Source organism: Macaca thibetana, chromosome 6 (assembly GCF_024542745.1).
Source record: "Macaca thibetana thibetana isolate TM-01 chromosome 6, ASM2454274v1, whole genome shotgun sequence".
In the NCBI taxonomy this organism is placed as follows: Eukaryota; Metazoa; Chordata; class Mammalia; order Primates; family Cercopithecidae; genus Macaca; species Macaca thibetana.
Genome location: NC_065583.1, coordinates 101,274,193 through 101,289,505, shown reverse-complemented (window position 1 = coordinate 101,289,505; position 15,313 = coordinate 101,274,193). Strand labels below are relative to the sequence as shown.

Genomic DNA, 15,313 nt, shown 5'->3' with positions numbered 1-15,313 from the left:
CGGTGAAACCCCGTCTCTACTAAAAAAAAAATACAAAAAACTAGCCAGGCGCGGTGGCGGGCGCCTGTAGTCCCAGCTACTCGGGAGGCTGAGGCAGGAGAATGGCGTAAACCCAGGAGGCGGAGCTTGCAGTGAGCTGAGATCCGGCCACTGCACTCCAGCCTGGGTGACAGAGCAAGACTCCGTCTCAAAAAAAAAAAAAAAAAAAAAAAAGAAAAGAAAAATAGGCCAGGCGTGGTGGCTCACACCTGTAATCCCAGCACTTTGGGAGGCCAAGGTGGGTGGATCACTTGAGGTCAGGAGTTTGAGACCAGCCTAGTCAGCATGGCGAAACCCCATCTTTACTAAAAATACAAAAATTAGGCCGGGCACAGTGGCTCATGCCTATAATCCCAGCACTTTGGGAGGCCAAGGTGGGCAGATCATGAGGTCTAGAGTTTCAGACCAGCCTGGCCAATATGGTGAAAGCTTGTCTCTACTAAAAATACAAAAATTGGCCAGGTGTGGTGGCATGCACCTGTAGTTCCAGCTACTCGGGAGTCTGAGGCAGGACTGAATCCAGGAGTCTGAACCCAGGAGACAGAGGTTGTAGTGAGCCGAGATCTCACCACTGCACTCCAACCTGGGCAACAGAGTGAGATTCCATCTCAAAAAAATATATAAAATTAAAAAAGTAACCGGGCGTGGTGGCACATGCCTGTAATCCCAGCTACTTCAGAGGCTGAGACATGAGAATTGCTTCAACTCGGCCGGGCACGGTGGCTCAAGTCTGTAATGCCAGCACTTTGGGAGGCCGAGACGGGCGGATCACGAGGTCAGGAGATCGAGACCATCCTGGCTAACACGGTGAAACCCCGTCTCTACTGAAAAAAAAATACAAAAAACTAGCCGGGCGAGGTGGCTGGCGCCTGTAGTCCCAGCTACTCGGGAGGCTGAGGCAGGAGAATGGCGTGAACCCGGCAGGCAGAGCTTGCAGTGAGCTGAGATCTGGCCACTGCACTCCAGCCCAGGTGACAGAGCGAGACTCCGTCTCAAAAAAAAAAAAAAAAAAGAGAATTGCTTCAACTCGGGAGACAGCGGTTGCAGTAAGACAAGACTTGGGCCACTGCACTCCAGCCTGAGCGACAGAGCAAGACTGTATCTCAAAATGTTACACATTGTTACATTTCTTCCCTGCTACACAAACCTCCAGTTTTAGCAGGTCAGGGAGATGGATTTGACACCAAGCTCCTATCTCCCTGGCTGCAGCACCCGATTAAAGCCTTCTTCCTTGGCAATCCTTGTCCACCTCAGTCATTGGCTTTTTGTGTGCTGAGCAGCAGGACCTAGACAGAACTCCGGTCTTCAGGCAACATTCTTAAGTTCAAGAGTGGGTGGCCCCTTCATTCTTGCTCCTTTAGTTCTACTATTAGTTTTTAAACATACCTAATTCCCTGTAGTAAATCCTCTTCTTTTTAAAATACCTAGGGCGATCTTGGCTTCCTACATTGAACGCTGACACACTGCATCACCACTTTACAGATTAAAAAAAGACTCTTACATATAACATCTGATTTGTATCCCTTCAACAATCACTAATATTGTTAAAGGGGATTTTATCTCTCTAACAACATTAGGGAGACAAGACAGGAATTTCCCCTACTTAACAAGAAAAATTAAGAACTAGGAACAGTAGTGAGCTCCCCAAAACTGGAGTGATTCAAACATAGAAGCACACTGAAGAGGGGTATTAAAATGGACATCTGAGCTTCAGATGGGTCATTAAAAACAGATGCCTTTTAAGGTATCTTCCAAGAGTTTCTGTGGTTCCATGACCTGCCTCAAAAATCAAGCAAGGCTGGGCATGGTGGCTCACGCCTGTAATTCTAACACTTTGAGAGGCCAAGGCAGGAGGATTGCTTGAACCCAGGAGTTTGGGACCAGCCTGGGCAACACAGTGAGAGCTTGTCTCTACTAAAATAAATAAATTAATTAATGAATTAATCAAGCAAGCAGCAAAATCTGGATCTCACCAGAACTAGACTTGCTTCTCCAGAATTGTTCAAAGAATTGAATCCCAGTTGACAAGATTCCACAAACTTTGATAGAAAAAGAAGGTGGGGGAGAGCACAGAAAGTGGGGGATTTCTTTGAAGAAAAAAGGGGATAGAGGGCTACCCTTGGACTCGATTTTGGCAGAACTTAAAGAATAAACTTCAACATCCTGCAATTTGGGGGCAGGAAGCTGTTTTCCTACTACCATCCTTTAAGGGTTAGCCCAGACCTCTTTAGGCTCTTAATCTGCTCCTCCTTTTATCTTAAAAGATAATAACCTCCCCTCCCGGGCTTCAGTCCCTCAGCTCCCCAGCATTTCTCTACCTTCTGCTGCCTGGAAACTGAGGCTGCCAAAACCCCCAAGCACTTTTTTTTTTTTTTTTTTGAGATGGGAGTCTCATTCTGTCACCCAGGCTGGAGTGCAATGGCGTGATCTTGGCTCACTGCAACATCTGCCTCTCAAGTTCAAGCGATTCTCCTGCCTCAGCCTCCTGAGTAGCTGGGATTACAGATGTCTGCCACCTGGCCCAATAAATTAGCTGGGCCTGGTGGCATGCACCTGTAATCCCAGCTTTTTGGGAGGCTAAGGCAGGAGAATCGCTTAAACCCGGAAGGCAGAGGTTGCAGTGAGCCGAGACCGCGCCACTGCACTCCAGCCTGGGTGACAGAGCGAGACTCTGTCTCAAAAAAACAAAAACAAACAAAAAAAGAAACATAGTCTCGTTCTGCTGCCCAGGCTGGAGTGTAGTAGATCAAAACTCACCCAGTCTCAACCTCCTGGACTCAAGCGATCCTCCTACCTCAGCCTCCGGATAAGCCAGCACTCTTAAAAATCCACAGGCACTGATCTTTGATCTTCCTCTCTCACTTGACTTCAGGTTGTCTTCTGACCAGGCCAGCAGCTCCACACCTGTCCCCACCCTCCAGGCAGGTTCTACCTTCACTTAATTTCCTTTCTTTCCCCGTTGGCTACAGGGAATGTCTGCCTTTTAAATTGGAGATGTTTCTCAAGGTTCCAAGGTTGGGCTTTCCTTCTCATACTACAGCTGTTTTTTCCTGAGGTCAGATTTCCTTGAGAAGCTGAGAAATGATGGGGACTTTCTTCTTGGAAAAGTTTCAGGACATAAACAACACAACTGTGTGGGCAACTGCAGGATTGCATGGATCCCTAGAGCCCATTCAGGAAGGAGGACCCACTCTCCTCATGCTCCCCTGTGTGGGCTCATCCACTTCTGGGGGCAAATGTCCCTGCCAAGGGACCCCCAGCTTCTTCCCCTTTTCCAAAAGATAAAAGGTGCAAAGCTGAGCAAACAAACCCTCAATCCAGTCTGTCCCAGGCACAGTCTCACACAGCTAGCAAATTCAGCATCTATTCACAGGTCACTCCCAAGCACAAGCAGGGCTAGCTACAGCCTCTGAACTTTATTATTCTAGGTACCCAGTGAATATTTATTTATTTATTTATTTATTATTATTATTATTATTATTGAGACACAGTCTCACTCTGTTGCCCAGGCTGCAATGCAATGGCATGATCTCAGCTCACTGCAACCTCAGCCTCCCACGTTCAAGCGATTCTCGTGCCTCAGCCTCCTGAGTAGCTGGGATTACAGGCATATGCTACCATGCCTGGCTAATTTTTGTATTTTTAGTAGAGACGGGGCTTCACCATGTTGGCCAGGCTGGTCTCCAACTCCTGACCTCAGGTGATCCACCCACCTCAGCCCCAAAAAGTGCTGGGATTACAGGTGTGAGCTACCACACCTGGCCCCAGTGAATATTTATCAATTGACATTTTACTTTAGGGATTGTAAGCTCTTAAAAAAAAAAAAAAAAAAGTAACAGCTAACTAAGTAAGTCCGACAGTCCTAGAGTCCTCAGGGATAAGGCTAGCAAAGCTACAGAAAAATTACCACTATAGAATCCTGTTGGAGCAAACAGTGTCATTACTATGGAAACAAAATACTGCCATTGTTTCGAGAATGGCAATGGAGGAGATCAATGAGCATGGAATCAAGAACAAAAGATTGAATTCCTCCCTAGTTCGGGTGAACCACACTTACCAAGGATCAAAGCATTAGGAAATCAGCCCTCCATTAAATTGCTGAGACATAATGTGAGCACAAAAAAACAAAACAAAACAAAACGGAAAAGGCATTCCACAAAGACCTCATGAATTTTGTTTCAAAGTGCACTTAGCCAGTTTATAAAAATGATACTTAAACAGAAGTCTGATTTTCCCATGTCCTCTAGTTATCTTTTCATAAATAAGATTTAAGAGGTTATACATATGTTTTTCCCACTTTTGTTTTGACTAGACAGTTTTCATTAGGGAGTAAAAATGCTGTCTAATCACTATATACTGTAACCTTACTTCAAAAACCCACAAATTGTTTCAAAATTTACTCTCTGATAAAAACCCATTACGTTTTTCCACAACAGCTGCTTTCCTTAAACATCAGCAATTTTAATCTCACAAGGCAAACTACGGAAGAAAAGCCAAAAGTAAAATCCTGCTTCCTTTTAAAATTCAAACAGATGTTCTGTGTAATCACACAACTCACTATTTGAATTTCCTACTGCCCTATACTGACTCTCTCATATTAAGTTCTAAAATGTTTTGAAATACCATTAATATATAAGCTACAAGAATATGGAGATATTCTCACTGGAAATGTTTTGAAATACATTTTAAGCAGGGATGCAAAGGTTTACTGTGGACTACCTGAGATGCCTAATATTTGGGAACAATCACAGTGGTTTAGATTGGTAACTTGATTGCTACTACTCTCAGGATCCAATCATAACCCTAAATTCAACTGAAAACAGCAATATGTAAAATTCACTAACAATGCGGCTTGACTCAGAACACTAAGAGAACACTGGGTCTTTATAATTAGGCAGGTATGACCACTTAAAATACTAAAAATAGCTTGGTCAAAGAATTACATCCAATGGCTAGTTCTGTAGACATATCAGCTTATACGAAGACTTCCTTTTTAACATCAAGTTATCATAGATTATCTGGCCACATACTGCTCTGAAATAAAAGTAGACAATGCCATAATTACTGCAGTGCCCTTTCTGAGGCTGTAACTGATGATTACATTAAAATACCTGGAAAACTGGAAAAGTAAAGCTTCCATGTCTCATAGTCACTCCCAGATACTCAGTATCTGTGGGAAACCTACACCCTCTATTTATACAGAAAATGAGGGCAGGAAGCAAGCAATGGGGAAGGGGGTGTTACCTTTTATTTAATTAGCACAGAGAGATGAGTCAGAGGCTGCCTTCCACGCCTACAGACTGGCCTCTCCTCAACGGTGCCTACAAAATCAGACTTGCTGCAGCCCAAAGCTATTTGTCAGCTTGCCAGGTCAGCTACAGAGCTGCCCAAGGAAACACATTTGAATGAGCAACCGTCAAGCGAACTCTCCAACTAAGAGTGCAAACTTCACTCTCCACACTGTTCAAGGTAAGTGACGGAGGATTATCTGACAACTTGAACTTAGCTACACTACACAAAGACACCTCGAAGCCACCCTTCCTGTATCAGCTCACCAGTGAGCTATTTAGAGTAGTCCCTCCTTACTAGAGGAGGATGTGTTCCAAGATCCCCAGGGGATGCCTGAAACTCTGGATAGTACCCAACCCCATATACACTGTGTTTTTTCCTGTATATACATACCTATGATAGTTGTTGTTGTTGAGACAGGGTCTCGCTCTGTCACCCAGGCTGGAGTGCAGTGGCACAACCATGGCTCACTGCAGCCTCAACCTCCCTGGACTCAGGTGATCCTCCCACCTCAGCCTCCCAAGTAGCTGGGACTATAGGCACACACACCACCATGCCCTGGCTAATTTTTGTGTGTTTTGTAGAGACAGGGTTTATCCATGTTGCCCAGGCTGGTCTCTTAACTCCTGGGCTCAAGTGATCCACCCACCTCAGCCTCTAAAAGTGCTGGGATTATAGGCATGAGCCACCTTGCCTGGCCTTATGATAAAGTTTAATTTCTAAATTAGGCACAGTAAGAGGTTAACAACAATAACAAATAATAAAATCAAACACTTATGATACTATGCCAGCATCACTACTCTTGCGCTTTGGGGCCCCTAAGTCAAATAAGGGTGACTTGAATGACTTGAACACAAGGACTGCAATTCTGTGACAGTGGATGTGACAACCAAGATGGCTCCTAAGTGACTAAGGGGTGAGGAGCATAGGTAGACAGCTAGACAGCATGGATATGCTGGCCAGAAGTGATTCACATCCCGGTGAGATGGAGTGAGGTTTCATCACATTATTCAGAACAGGGCATAATTTAAACCTGTGAATTGTTTATTTCTGGAATTTTCCACTTAATATTTTCATACCCCAATAGACCTCAGGTAACTGAAACCACAGAAAGCAAAACGGCAGGTAAAGGGGGACTACCGCATTTAGCCAACATCAACCAAAACATCACCTTGACAGAACAATTATAGGGCATTTTACTGCATTTTGCCCACATCTTTATAAAGATGAATAGGAAAATAAAAGTGCCAGTGCTAGTGATAAGAAACACAGGTCTCAATGTTAATGCAGTGGAAGCAAGGATGGCCACCATCATACAGCAGGGAAACAGTGACTCAACCACCATTTGGACAGACGTTATCTGTGAAAGCAATTGTAAAAAGAAAAGGTCAAAGTTAAAGCAAATGTTGAAAATGACAGAAATATATTGTCAATGATGCCACCTAACAGAGATGAAATTAGGGATTTTTTTTTTTCATTACTTTTGACCTTTTGGGAATAGAAACACACCCAAACCTCTTAACGCAAAAGCTCGTTAAGTGACTTTCACACATTCAATGTTAACACCTCTAAAGAAACCATCAAGTTTGAAGGTAGAAGACTATCTACATATGAATGTAAGCCCAGAAAACATTAACAGCTACAAATAAGTGGTGGGTGCATGTTAAAAAAACTTTCTCGGTCACCCCATAATTCTGCAGAAAGAGTGGGATCAAATACAACACTTCCAACATAATCCCAACTTTGCAAAGTAAAATTATAAATAATGGCCAGGCACGGTGGCTCACACCTGTAATACCATCACCTTGTGAGGCTGAGGCGGGCAGATCACCTGGGGTCAGGAGTTCAAGACCAGCCTAGCCAACATGGTGAAACCCCATCTCTACTAAAAACACAAAATTAGCTGGGTGTGGTGGCGGGCACCTGTAATCCCAGTTGCTCAGGAGGCTGAGGCAGGAGAACTGCTTGAACCTGGGAGGCAGAGGTTGCAGTGAGCCAAGATCGTGCCATTGTACTCCAGCCTCGGCAACAAGAGCGAAAACTCCATCTCAAAAATAAATAAATATTAAATATAAGTAACTGAATATAAAGCATCGAAATGTTGTTCTCTCTGGGTAATGATATGTGTGATTTCCCTCTGTTTCACAAATACTCCCCACATTGTTCAAAACAGTATCATCATGGAAAGAATGAATTTTTGTAACTGGATCCCTTCCAGTGGAAGCACCATGTAATATAAATGAAGACCTAACATTTCCAATCACTATAAACAAAGAGCAATAGGGAACAAGAGTTTTGTAACCAAAAGAGCTCAACAGGGGGTTCAGATAGGTCACAGTAAGAGCCCTGCCTATGAGAAGACAGGAAACATCCTTGCAGTAGCCAGGATTTAATTTCAATGAATCAGATGACCCAGTACTAAGTGGTGCAATCAAGTCTACAAAGCACAAATTCTGTGAGGACTCTCAAAACAAGAGAAGGATCATTACTGAGGAAACATTAATTGAGCGGGGACCTCAAAGTAGAGATCTGGGTTTTACAGTGAAGAAGGAAGGACATTTTGGGGGAAACATCATCATTATTATTTTTTTTTTTTTTGAGACGTTGTCTCACTGTCTTGCCCAAGCTGGAGTAAAGTGCCCTGATCTTGGCTCACGGCAACTTCCGCCTCCCAGGTTCAAGTGATTCTCCTGCCTCAGCCTCCTGAGTAGCTGAAATTACAGGCATATGCCACCATGCCAGGTTAATTTTTGTATTTTTAGTAGAGACAGGGTTTTGCCATGTTGGCCAGGCTGGTCTCGAACTCCGCCCGCCTCGGCCTCCCAAAGTGCTGGGATTATAGGCTTGAGCCACCGTGCCCGGCCTGGAATCATCATTATTGTATGTGGTATGTCATTTATTTTTTAAATAAGTCTTCATGGACTCTGTGTATGTGGGTGTGTGTTTTAAGCTGCATTCTAGGGGCATCAGTTGGCCTGATAAGACGTATTCCAGCAAACATTTAATCAAAGGCCACACTGCTGGCAGACACGGCTGGCCTAATCGCATTTACACCGACCAACCCTTTGTAACTTTTCGCTTTCCTGACTGTTGAGCCACCGCTCACTCCCCTCCTTACTCCCTTATGCTCACTTTAAAAGGCCCAGTCACCTCGGCACAAAACTGAATGGAGCTCAGCTCTTTCCCCTACAGTCAATAGTTATTGAATAAAACATGTTTTTACTGCTTTAACTAATGTCTGGCTTTGTTTATCTTTGACAATGGATAGTCCCTGGTGGCATTCAAGACTCTGTTAATTAACATAACAGACATTAGAAATGAGTTTTACTAGCCTGGGCAGCAAAGCCAGACCCGTCTCTACAAAATTTTTTAAAAACTGGCCAGGCACGGTAGAACGCACCTGTAGTCCCAGCTACTTAGGAGGCTGAAGTGGAAAGATGGCTTGACCCCAGGAGTTGGAGGCTGCAGTGAGCTATGACTGAACCACTGCACTCCAGCTTGGGCAACAGCCAGATCCCATCTTTACATACATACATACATATGTACACACATGCATACATACATACGTACATACATGAATACATACACACATAAATGGGTTTTCATTGAGGAAAATCTTGGTGATCTAGAAATAGGATCTGGCTGGAAATACTGGGCCTGGGCATTCCTGCTTTGCATAAACTGGCTATAAAGATAGAGTGAATAGGGCCGGGCACAGTGGCTCATGCCTGTAATCCCAGCACTTTGGGAAGCAGAAGCGGGTGGATCACCTGAAGTCAGGAGTTCCAGACCAGCCTGGCCAACATGACAAAACCCCATCTCTACCGAAAATGCAAAAATTAGCCAGGTGTGGTGGCAGGTGTCTGTAATCCCAGCTACTCGGAAGGCTGAGGCAGGAGAATCACTTGAACCCGGGAGGCGGAGGTTGCAGTGAGCCAAGATTGTGCCACTGCACTCCAGCCTGGGTGACAGAGTGAGACACTGTCTCAAAAAAAAAAAAAAAGACAGAGTGAATCTTTACTCAGAATGGCAACCATGGGCTTGATCCTTCTGGTGCAATAATCTTGGCTGCCCACCAACCAGAAGTTAGCTGAGTCTTGCCTACTAGAATGTTGGTGCATCTGCCTCAGGTGAACTTTTCAGGCAAGAAGCCTATGAGAGCACCAACAAGGTCAAAGAGCTGGAACATCAGGAAGTCTTAGAACAGGCTGCATCACTGTTCTGTACGTATGCCACTGTCTGTATGTGTGACAGAATTTGGTCTGTGACCTTGGTCTTTATGACCTGAATTAGGCATGAGGGAGAAGTTAAACCTCATCCAACCATTAACCACTGGCAGCCAACAATATCTACCAAAACAGCCTGACAGCAGGGTATTCAAAACTGTATTGGGTCCATCTGGAGCAATTATTATTTATTCATATAGGAATAATAAGGAATAGCAGTCTGGTACAAAAGTCACCCAACTCAAGTCAAATGGGCCAGTATGCAAGGCCTGGCTCTACCATCAGTCAGTTGGTAACATCAGTTCACTTATTTCTCTATACTTTAGGTGACTCACTTGTAAAAGGAGTCCAAGCAGGGGTTTTGTGAGGAATTAATGAATTATAATGTATGTAAAAACAAAGCACATACTGTGGGCTGAAATAAATTTCAGCATTATTATTGTCATACATGCCTATACTTGCCTGCAGTAAGCCCTCCCAATCCCTATTGTCAAACTGCCCTGAAAAGGTTGTCTAGATTTTCCAAGCACACACCTCACTCCGCTCTGACAGTGCGCACTCATTTTCTTTTTTCTTTTTTTTTTTTTTTTGAGACAGCGTCTTACTCTGTTGCTCAGGCTAGGGTGCAGTGGCTCAATATCAGCTCACTGCAACCTGCACCTTCCGCGTTCAAGTGATTCTGGTGCCCCAGCCTTCCAAGTAGCTGGGACTACAGGTCGTGTACCATCATGCCTGGCTATTTTTGTTTTAGTAGAGACGGGGTTTCACCATGTTGCCCAGGTTGGTCTCGAACTCCTGGCCTCAAGCGATCCACCCGCCCGGCCTCCAGAAGTGCTTGGATGATAGGCAAGAGCCACCACGCCCAGCCAGCACTGTCATTTTCTATAGCTAACTTCCCCCACATTCCCACCTCCACGTAGCCCTTAAGTTAAAGGAGAACAAGGAAGCCCTGTGTTCATTACCTTGTCCCTAGGGGCCTAGCACAGAACTTTGAACCCATAAAGTGTTGAGTGACCACTCCCCTGTAATCTCTACCTTCTTAGCATCCATTAGCCAACACCCTAAGCAAAATCTAAGTGAATATCAGAGTAGATACAAAAATAAAATAAGATGATCTGGATATTATCCTGATGCAGATGGGTAATGGCCACTAGTAAGTTAAGATTTGGGGGGTTCCTCACACTCTGCCAAATCCTATATTACAGACTTTACACTTATCATCACATGTAATTTTCACAATAACCCTAAGAAGTACCCATTTAACAGTTGAGGTAAAATTAGGTAATAGAGGGTAAGTAACTCATCCAGTCACACCAGTCCTCATTGTCCAGATTTCCAAATTGAAACCCAGGCCTGAGTCCAAAGCCCAGGCTCTTTTATGGGTAACATACTGTTCATGATGGTCCTCAGTTAAAGAAAGTCATCAAAATGTCTCTCTCCGACCTCAAACTTCTCCCGACTTAAATACCTAATTGGTGACTTGCCATTTCCATTCAATTTATAATAGGCATCCCTAATGTGACAAAGCCAAGAAACTTGGGTTTTCCTCACCAAATGTCCTCTTCCTAGCAGCCTCCTACTTCACCTCAGTAATGCTATCACCATCTACCCAGTGGCTCAGGCCAGACACCGAGTCTGTCTCATTCCCATATCCCACTTCTAATCCTTGCTCAAATCCAGTTCTACCTCTGAAATATACCCAAAGCCAACAATGTCCCACTGTACTCACTCCTACAGTCATAGCCTAAATTAAGGTACCACGCTCTCTCCTCCTGGGACTACAGCAACAGCAGATTGCCAGGATTCGAGCTCCATCAGGAAAGGATTTTTGTTCACTACTGAAGCCTAGAACACTGCTTGCCCCTAAGAGGCAAATACCCACTTGGGTTTTCCTCACCAAATGCTGCATGACCAGCTCAAACTGTTTTCCTCACCTCCACTCTAGCCCGTTACAGTCCAGTCTGCACAACACCCCAAGTATCTTCTAAGTGCAAATCAAACCACAGCTCTCCCCTGCTCAGAATGCTCCCACAGCCTCTCACTGCAACCAGAATTAAATCCAAAGTCCAAAGGCAGCTGACAGGCTCTGGCCATTTCTGGTCCTGCTCTTCTCTCTGACCTCATCTAAGACACCCCAGCTACCCTAGACTCCCTTGCCTCTCCTCACTGAGCAGTCTCAACTCCACAGGCATCTTCTCAGACTCCCTCAGCAACCCTCCTCAAGGTTGCTTACCACAGGCCTTCTGACAGGACCAGTACCATATTCATCGTTTCATTGTTTACATGTTTATGAATGATCTCCCCTGCCCGGACACGCCATTGAGAGCAGAGATGCTTGTCTGACTTATTACTATATAGCCAGCTCCTGGCACAAGGTAGGTGCCCAAACAAACAAAAGAATTGGTAACTTCTGATGGTGCTGTGAAGTGAGGTTTTGTTTGCTTTCTTTTTTTTTTTTTTTTTTTAAGACGGAGTTTTGCTCTTTTTGCTCTTGTTGCCCAGGCTGGAGTGCAATGGCATGATCTCGGCTCACCAAAACCTCTGCCTCCCGGGTTCCAGCAATTCTCCTGCCTCAGCGAGTAGCTGGGATTACAGGCATGCGTCATCACAACCGGCTAATTTTGTGTTTTTAGAGAGATGGGGTTTCTCCATGTTGGTCAGGCTGGTCTCGAACTCCTGACCTCAGGTGATCCGACCACCTTGGCCTCCCACAGTGCTGGGATTACAAGCATGAGCCACTGCGCCTGGCCTGTTTGCTTTTCTTTTAACTTCCTACCGCTCCATCCACAGGAAATCACACTGCACCGAGGCCCACCACAGCGATGCTTCCAGCAGGCCTGGGAAAACAGGGGTTAACTTTGATTTGGTTCTTTCCAAAGTCCTAAGAGGGGAGACTTTAGAAACCTGCCAAAACATCAATAGCAAAATAATTCTTTTACAAAACCCATTTGAATACTGGTAATTACAGAGCCCTAAATTAGGCACTTGGGAATGACAGAAAGAGCCTCAAGGGGACTTCAAGGGACCAGGACAGATGCCCCTAAAGAGCTATAATATAATTACTACATAATAAAAAGTGTTGCATCATATTGGAGAGAAATATTTCAAAACGAGAATAAAAGATTTGCAGAGCTTTCTGAAAACAGTCTTTGCTGGTCCACCTTGTTCTCAAATACCTGGTAAGGTGGGGACCATTCTCATTCTCTTTCTCTCTCTCTCTGCCTGACTCAGGGGAAAAAATCATTTCATCCCAGTAGTCAAAAGCCTCAATTTCCTCAACTCTGAAAAGACCAGCTTTAATGCATGCCAAGCACAGTATTAGACCTCAAAAACCAAGACAGCTCCACGTGGCCACTCCAAACAGGACAGATAATCTGCCAATATAATCGCCGGTTACAGAAACCCACAGTTTATCACCTGCATCATTTACAGCTGGCCTCGACTGTGGAAAGGCTGAGTGTCAGCAAGAACACCCCGAACCTGGATGCTCCCCAGAGTCTGATTCGTTCGTGAAAACACTCCATTAAAACTGTACCGAAACGCTGATAATCTACATGTACAGAGAGAAAGGAGCTCCACATCCAGGAGACTCGCCTACTTCGTTTTTTCTAACTCTGCGGAAGGAGTGAAACCAGCATGACAGGGCTAAGACTTACTAATTCTACACTGATGCAGTAACTTGTAGGAGACATAATGTTTTAAGATATCATAGGTTTAAACAGGCGAGAGTTAAAAAACAGGTTCGAGCAAGTTTATTTGCAAAGAGAGACAGGAAGGCTCGAGCCCTAGCCAGGCAGTCGTGCTAGTACCGAGCCAGGGTTGGGTCGGGAAATTCAGGAAGCAGGGCTGAGTTTTCCCTTCGCCCAGACCTGCACCCGGTAGTTTGGAAGTCAGGCTTTCAGACATTTTCAAAGGTACAGAACCCACGCTCGACTTCGAGATGCCAAGCGCAACCTGCTTGGGTTGTTTGACCCGAGTTTTATTCAGGGCATAGCAAAGGAGACGTTGCCTAAACCCACTTTTCTTCCTGATTCATCCGACAGGCAGAGTGGAGAGGGCTACGGAGCTCGGCGCTATTCACCAGTGCCGGGTGCAGGAGGCTACACGTCCCTGGAGCAGTCGGGATCCTCCGCCCGAGCCCTGCACGCCCCGCCCCACGCGGAGTCCCGGAGGCCGGAGGGGAAGACCCCGGGGTAGCCTCTTGGGCTTCCCCCTACCCCTTCCCGCCCGCCCAGGGCACAGGATTTCCCGGACGGCTGAGTGCCGCAGGGCCAGCCCAGGTGACCCACCCGAGCCCTACGTTCGGCAGCGGAACTGGGAGCGCACCCAGGCAGGTCCTCGACGCCTGGTCTCCTGGCCCGGTTCTCCGATCTGACAACCCCCGCGCTGCGCCGGGTCTCGCTCACCTGGCCTGCACAGCACTGAGCTGACATCGCGGCGGCTAACGCCGAGGGCGCGCTCGCTGGCTCCCCGCGCCGCACCGGCTGTCCTGGCTGCCTCGCGCCTCGAGCGCTTGCCTCAGCCTCAGCTCACACTTCCACGCAGACCAGCCTCGGCCAAGCGCCTAGGCGCCCAGGCCTGGGTAAAAACAACCGCGGCCAAGCCCCGCCCCGCCGCCGGCCCCGCCTCACCCGCCTCACCCGCCTCCAGCCCCGCCCCGCGCCCGCCCCTTCCCGGGCGCCCGGCGGCGAAGCAGGCTCGCCCGGGGCTCGCACTTCCGCTGGCGTCAGGCGGGTGGGCTGCCGCGATCACTTCCCGGTTGGGGCGCCGAGCCCTGGAGTCGGCCGCCAGCCTTCAGGCCCCACGTTCCGGGTCTGGTGCGCTGTCTGGCCGCGCTCGGGCCCTCTCCAAGGAAGGCGCAGCGCCCCTGCGCCTTCAGATCCGGAGAAAGAGCTTGTTGCTGACTCTTAAAAGGTTGGAGCCTTAGTAAGCGATTCCTGTCTGTCCTGCACAGACCAGACCGCCGGGTGCTGGTCTGCGCTCTGCCGCGTGCCAACTGGGACAGCCCACCCACGAGATCCTTGTTCGTGAAATCCCTTTCCCTCCCTCATCTGCCAAGAAAACTTTCAACTTTTGAGCTCTCCGCTCCGCCCAAGCTTCCTCGAATCCCTGGGCCCTTGACTGTTCTGCCCTGACGGCATTTTGTGAGAGATCCATTGAGAGCCCTTTCCGTGCTTCCCTAAATAGTGGTACGTTTTCCACCCTCTCCTCCCGCGCTGTCCCAAGGACTCATTTTCCGTCCCTGCCTAGTCACTAAAAAGAGGGTGCCCAATAATTGCTTGTTCCGTACAGAAGGGAGGGAGACCGTCTCTAGGTTTTCTCGAACTCCTGACCTCAGGTGATCCGCCTGCTTCGGCCTCCCAAAGTGCTGAGATTACTGGCGTGAGCCACCCCGCCCTGCTGGAATGAAGATATTTCTGTTAATGCGATTTTTGTGCCAATCCCTTTGCTCTTTCAAATAAACATTACCGTACCCATTTTAGCAGTGAGGCAACTGAAGCCCAGACAGGTTAAATACCTTGCCCAAAGCCTCGCAGCAAAGTTGAAGAAGCAAAACTGGGCCTGGAATCCACCCGTCTAATCCCCTGGCACATGACGCAAGGCTTGACCCTAGATGGACTCGTTTCCAGACAGAGCTTTGGCGAAGGAGTGTCTTGGGCAGCTTAGAAGAAGAGGAAAGGTGAATGGGAACCAGGCCTTGGGTTATGAGCTGCGCAGGGTTTTCCAGCATCTCAGATGCAGGCGTTTAGAGGAAGAGA

The 15,313-nt window shown here is 46.8% G+C and overlaps 1 protein-coding gene across 1 annotated transcript in view; it reads right to left on the bottom strand.

Moving 5' to 3' along the window:
• Positions 1-14,147, bottom strand: part of SERINC5 (serine incorporator 5) — a 121,727-nt gene extending 107,580 nt beyond the window's left edge. Inside the window, exon 1 of the mRNA XM_050795684.1 lies at positions 13,961-14,147. Within this exon, the coding sequence (XP_050651641.1) occupies positions 13,961-13,987 (27 nt within the window). The 5' untranslated portion in view covers positions 13,988-14,147. The remainder of the gene's footprint in view (positions 1-13,960) is intronic.
• Positions 14,148-15,313: the final 1,166 nt, after the last annotated feature.